Source organism: Sinocyclocheilus anshuiensis, unplaced genomic scaffold, assembly GCF_001515605.1.
Source record: "Sinocyclocheilus anshuiensis isolate Anshui unplaced genomic scaffold, SAMN03320099.WGS_v1.1 scaffold107, whole genome shotgun sequence".
Lineage (NCBI taxonomy): Eukaryota > Metazoa > Chordata > Actinopteri > Cypriniformes > Cyprinidae > Sinocyclocheilus > Sinocyclocheilus anshuiensis.
Genome location: NW_015549584.1, coordinates 2,077,186 through 2,083,959, shown reverse-complemented (window position 1 = coordinate 2,083,959; position 6,774 = coordinate 2,077,186). Strand labels below are relative to the sequence as shown.

The following is a 6,774-nucleotide window of genomic DNA, read 5'->3' as shown; positions in this document are numbered from 1 at the left end:
GATAGCTTGTAATGTATATCACTGAGATCGGTATAACAGTGTAACAGGCTTACATAGGATACAAATATCAGTTGTCACTCTCTGAAAGCTCTATAGTTTTTATTGTGCATGGGGCAAAACATATAATGCAGTGCAATACAATGATGACTGAGAGATCTACAAATAAATGTTACTCAGTCAAAAGTCTGTTGTGGCATATTTGCATATCACAGTTTAACATGATTTTCTTACAAAAAAAAAGTTGCTTCAGTTCATTAAATGTTCAACTTGAAATATTATTAAGAATATAAAAGCTATTGTTACGATATTTCATAAAAATCAGTAAAGATTTCACAGTAAAAAGTCACATGTACCATTACCTGAAGGATCTGTTTCTTCAGTTATACAGACCACAATCAGACCACAGAATGCATGTAGTACATTGTGTAAACCAAGTTTTTCAGCAGTTTTGATCATGTGGATAATTTAAGAGCCTTCTATCAAATACGATATGATACAGTAAGCTTTATAGGGTTAATAAATAAATTTCTACTGCCTCTATTATGTTAAATGTGTTTAACATCGATATATATTTGATCATAACCCAAAGCCTGATCCATTAGAAGGCAAAATAATTCCCAAAGCATCAAGAGTTGGGCTCAAATTTCAATGCATTGAGATGTTTTTCTTACAGTTCACCAGATGAGGGAGTCATTTACTGCTGCTCAGCATATGATTTAGCATAACAAACAACTCTGAATCCCTCCCTCTCAACAGATCTATGAAGGCAACTCATTTATGAACTGATTTATGTTAAATAGTCCTGCATATGACATCTGAGAATTACACTGAAGAACAGTAACACTTTACAGTAAAGTCTCTTTAGTTAAGGTTAGTTAAAGCATTATTTAACATTAAATAAGCAAAAAAAACAAAACAATTTGATTACAGCACTTATTAATAATTTGTAAGGTTAGTTAAGCAAAATCAAAAAGGTACAGGAGCTATGGAGACATCTTTTCTACAAGCTGAGACCAAGACTTCCAGTTTAAGACTAGGAGGCCAAGATCAAGACAATATGCACTAAGATCCAAGGCCATGTTGTGATCTTGAAGGTTTGTCTCAAGACAAAGAGCACACAATCAAGACTTCAATTCTGATGTGTATATTGCTACTGTACATATACACAGTGGAATAGCTATGTCATATGTCTATTTGGGATCTCTGACACAGATCAGGATTTTAGATCATGGCAAAGTTATTTGAGATTGATAAGTCAACATCTTCTCTGAGCTCCTGGGCAGTCAGCCAGTTCTCACTTGTCACAAGCCCTAATTTAGCATCGCTCTGGTACCTGATAGTGAAGACTTCAGCTATCTGTAAGCAGATACGCAGAGGAAATACAGCTCTCTTTAGACCTTGGTCATGATTAGCAGTGATATCTTAACGATTTGCGAACAATACTTGAATGCTTTAACAACAATAATTTATACATTTTGATCTAAAAGTAAAACTATGAGAAAGTTTTAATCAATAGACTATTGTTTCAGACCTTTTAAAGTATCTTTTTATATTCTAACACAAATCACATGATAAATTAGCAAAGATACAAATTAAACTAGACCCATCAAGCTAGATTTCAGGGCCTGAAACATTGGAACATGCTTGAGTGAATTGTTATGCAGCATATTTCAGCAACTGTGAAGCAAATACAAATGTTTCAAGTGTTACAATTTCTCTTTGAAACCAACTGTAAACTTTCCATCCTGCCCAGTGTCCTGCTGTGATCTGCACCTGTTCCTGTAGTAGAGTAAATGCCCAACCAGGCCAACAGCTGACTTGTTGAGAGAGGGAGCAAGGCAGGCAGGAAAACAGTAGTAAAGAGTCAAAGAGAAGAAGAAATAAAGACATAAAGAGGGGTTAAATTACATTTGACATCACGCTTCCTGTGGGAATTGTATTTTTTTATTATTTGTATAAAAAATAACCAATAAACCTGACATTAGTTGTTGTGTGATATTTGGGAATTCGTTTGCCTAGTCAGACAGATTTACATTAAGTCAAGCAAAAGAAAAACATGATGACGCACAGTCAGTGGCTCCATAATTTGTCCATCCCAAGGAGTTTAATAGTCCCTAAAAATGCCCAGAGCATCTGAGTCATTTTTTACATTAAAGTTGGCATGAAATTAAATTCAGAAGATCTATTTTATAAATGCATCTTATTGATATTTTCGTGAATGATTCATCCATGCATTGTATCTTTTTTTTCCCATGTTTTTCCTCAATTTCTATTCAAAATATCAGCTGGATCTATCAGATTTTTCTCTGGTGATATATGCAGTATTTCTCCAATCATTTCATCCCCTTAAACCCCACCTCTTTCTTATAATCAGCTGTAAGCTCACATTTAGATCCACCTCCATCCAATCAACAACCAATGGACAGATCTAAGTCCCCACCCTACATTTTTTCTTCTCTCTTATTTTAGTCAAAAGTTTATTGCAAACACGCAGCTTTCTGCTTCACAAGATGCTAATTGATGGACTGGAGTCGTGTGGATTACTTGTGTATCATTATGATGACTTTATCAGCTGTTTGGACTCTCATTCTGATGGCACCCATTCACTGCAGAGGATCCATTGTGAGTAAGTGATGTAATGCTAAATTTCTCCAAATCTGTTCTGATTAAGCAGTGAGAGAAGCAGCAGTGTGTATTAGCAGGCTAGCTGTCTCTATAGCTCTGATCTCTGCCCACAGGTGGGACGCTATTTCGGGCTCTCCCTTGTTGTCCCCATTCGTCTTCCAGAGTGGAGCTTTTAGCATAGCACTTTAGCCTTCAGATTGAAGAAAATAAATTTTTAGAGCAACTTTCAGAGGCTCAAACAGTATAAGGTTCAAATATATTCATAAAATGGAGTCAGAACCATACAGTATGACTTATAGTCTGTCTTATTTTTTTCTTTCATGGTAGGAAATGCAACCCCTTGCATGACACTATACAAACATCTCATGCAAGCATCCTCCTTTTGGATGCTTCTCAAAGCTGCTGGTTAAACCCCTTTAACCCTGAGTATGAGTCTTCCAGTACCGAAGGTGTCGCAGTCTGAAGGGAGAGAGAGATGCATGTTGGGTCTGAGTTCATGTTACAGATGACAGTGCTGTCCTTCAGGCTGAGGGGGTTTCCAGCTCGTTATGGTTAACACTTGCTGAATGAATCATTGCTGAATGAAAATATTAAAATTGACAATAATTAGCATCTAAAAATTCTAAGAACCCCCCGCACCCCCAATACTACTGGCTGGTGAGGTAGAGAGATGTAATCAATTACCTGTTCACACTGCGTCCAAAGTTTGTTCATAGTATTATTAGTCATTTGTAACATGAATACAATGCATGAATGCTCTGGAGGGAGGCATCAGAACTGTTCATCCCGAAAGCATGCTGTTGTGTCAAAGAGCAATGAGATAATAGATCCCCACTGACAGGTCTGAACCACACTGTCACCACAGCAACAAGGCCTGTTGTCTATTAAGTGCTTAAGTAATATTTGCATTTTCTAAAATCATAAATCTAAGCAATTAACAAATAAGTTGAAAGTGGCCATTTTTATTCACATACCTTTTTTTTTTTTTAACGTAGGCTATGTTATACACTGTGATATTGTTTGAGTTCTGGAGTGACCCATTGAGATATCTGGGTTATCACACACCTCAATGTGACTGTGATAAGTGGGTCAGAACTGACTGGACGAGCCACACACTCTCAAGATAAAGCCTACTGGCTCCAACAGCCAACAATAGCTTTCCATGTAAACAAGCTGATGTTTGTGTGGAAAATATGAATGAAAACAAACAAACCTGATAGATGATTACATAAAGCGTCTATATATACAAACCTCCAATGTGGATGATTGGAATAGTGGAAAAAGGGTTCTAAGTGCTGAAAAATTTTGTTTTTTGGCCTGGCAATGGAAAAAGTATGAATTACTATATAATGTACAGTAAATATATCTTTCAATAAAACATTTTGTATTAAAAAAAAATATTATTATTATTATTAATTATTATTATTAATTAATCACGTGACCTAATTTAACCTGTATTATTATGATATTTGTGTATGGTACAATGTTTTAGTAGCCTAGCTCAAATATAAGTTGCAAATAATACTATTAGACATGACATTAGTAAAAAAAAAAAAACGGACAAAACCGTCGCCAGTGAAAGGTTGAATTTTACGTAAATTTTACATTATTTTTTTAGTGTACATGCAGGCTGCCATTAAAAATACATAAACTAATGAATAAGCACATTACTAAATAATTCGTGTCGTTGACAGACTGAAAATAACAATTATGGTGTGCCAACAATTAATTTTGTGTAAAAGAGCCTCAGACTCGGAGATAAGGAGACATATGTGGTGCGACAGCTGAGGCCGTCAGCCGGTGGCGCGTGTGGAATGCGGTAGATGGAGAGGGGCACGGATATTTTTATGGATAGCGTCCACCGATACCCGACTGCGCTCATTTGACTCTGTCGCACAGGAAGAGAAGACTGAACCTGTGCTTGGGTATTTAGACTTGATTTTGGCATTATCAAAGTCACCGTGAACTACGGAAAAAAAATCTTATGATTGAAGACAAAGGGAGAATATCACTCTAAAGAAGGTAGGATATTTTACGTTATCGCTTACGAAATGTTAAGAATATAATAAAGCCTGTGGGGGAAAAAATCCAAAGGGCAAGTCCACAGGCAGATGAGGGCCTGTGTTACATGGTCGACCTCATATCTTTACTTAACTCACCGAGAATACACTAGACTATAGACTTGTATTTCTTCTTTTATTCTTTTTCTTATATACTTTTATTTATTCTATTAGACCCCCAATTAATCACTAATATTTAAGGGGGAAAGGCTTATAAATAAAAAAGCACAACTGCAAAAAGCTAAAGATCTTCATGGAGACCACATTATGAGAAATTGTAATAAATTATCGTTTAGCCAAAGTATAAAGACATATGTATTCATTTATGTTGAAGACATTATTAAATAACAACTAGCCTAAATGAAAATATTGACATTTTTGTGACACCTTTAGCTAAATGCTTTTAAACAGAAAAAACATCCTCAGTATCCAATACAATTCTGAAATCAACCTTAAATGTTAAGTTTAAGTCTGAATACTAATTAAGATGGTAAACAGTGTAGCAACATATTTATGTAAGGAATGGATGTCTGTGGAAAATGTTTAGTGTACTGCATAAATTCACATCAATTGATAAAAATTAATACTTCAGTTGGAAATGTGGTGGGAAACAATGTTTAAAAATGGCAACATTGTTTGCGGGGGCCATATTGTCTTCATATTGTCATCTTCTAAAAGTGAGGTGTGATCAGTTGTGAGTTCTAGTCACCAGAGGAGCACCATGTTGTCATATATGAATTGCAAAGGAGAGTGACTATGCATCAAAATTTAGATGATTACAGGTATATAATAGTACACATGAATCATGCCTAAAATTGTGTTTTTCTGTGCTGCATGGGTAAATGCTGCTGCTCTTCTGGGATTATTGTATCTTGGATGAATGATGTCAGATGCAGAACTTATGAAATGCAAAGATACAATTTTAAACTGTGCATAGTGTAAAAACACATAAGCACAATAATTAAATTAACTGTACTTTTGCACTGTAGAAACACAACACATCTGAATCATCTAAAATTTAGTCAGGGGTCTCGTGTGCCATCTGGGTGCTGACCTCTTCTTAGACTCATATCTCCAGGTAAAAATAGCCCCAATCACATGGCCGGACCCAGACTGGGAGTTAAATTTTGGGCCTGTATGTACCACAAGGCTCCTGGTGGAGGTCCCACACACACACATCTGTTCTTTTATAGACCACCAACTAACACTATCAAGACTCAAAGCTCACTTTAGTTCCAATTTCTTACCTTTTCAAGAAAACAAATAACAGTCTAAGAATCTGTAACATAATAAAGATTGCAGTTTGTCAAAAGCAGTGCCTTTGCAATGGAATCTTGTGGTCATGATGTCTTTTTTTCCAATGTCAGCTTCATCTGACGTATCTTGCAACAGGCCCTGTTACAGTGTGTCTTAGAAACAACAACATGACTGAAGTGATGAGCATGGCAGACGTGTCAACAGACATGACGTATATAAACAACACAAAAAACACGAACGATATAGCTGATGCTAATGATACAGAGAACACAATCAATGATGAAAACCATAAAGAGGAAACATGTGATGTGAGCATGTCTGAAGAAGTGGAGGTAGAGAGTGCTGCAGATGAAGCAAAGAAGACCAACTTAACAGAGAAGGAAGAGCCCAAACAGGAGACAAAGACCACTGGCCGGACGAGAAAACGAGAGAGGGTTTCAAAAACGAATGAGGAAAACACCAACCAAGTGGCGAAAGATGAAGAGGAGGATGCATCATATGATTTGACAAATATGTCAGAGGTGGCACTAAAACAAGAGGTACAGTATGATTAGGCTATAAAAATATATAATATATATATAAAAAAAAAAGTAAATACATAAATATTTAAATATTTTAAAATAATTACATACTGCTAAATTAATAAAAAAAAAGTAAAATAATTAACAGACTCAAATATAGTGTGTATTATTATGAATAAAATTATTTTATAAAATAAAAATATGCTAAATATTTAAATATAAAAATAGCCAATTATAATATGAATTATATAAATGTATAATCTTTATAAAATCAATGTGCATATATATATATATATATATATATATATATA

The 6,774-nt window shown here is 35.2% G+C and overlaps 1 protein-coding gene across 3 annotated transcripts in view; it reads left to right on the top strand.

Moving 5' to 3' along the window:
• The first annotated feature begins 4,517 nt into the window (after nucleotides 1–4,517).
• Nucleotides 4,518–6,774, top strand: part of nexn (nexilin (F actin binding protein)) — a 10,924-nt gene continuing 8,667 nt past the window's right edge. For 2 of the 3 annotated variants that reach the window (XM_016446225.1, XM_016446223.1), the window contains exons 1-2: nucleotides 4,518–4,647; nucleotides 6,053–6,481. In XM_016446225.1, coding sequence (XP_016301711.1) covers nucleotides 6,110–6,481 — 372 coding nt within the window. In that variant the 5' untranslated portion in view covers nucleotides 4,518–4,647; nucleotides 6,053–6,109. The remainder of the gene's footprint in view (nucleotides 4,648–6,052; nucleotides 6,482–6,774) is intronic. The other variant, XM_016446224.1, reaches the window with a different exon arrangement.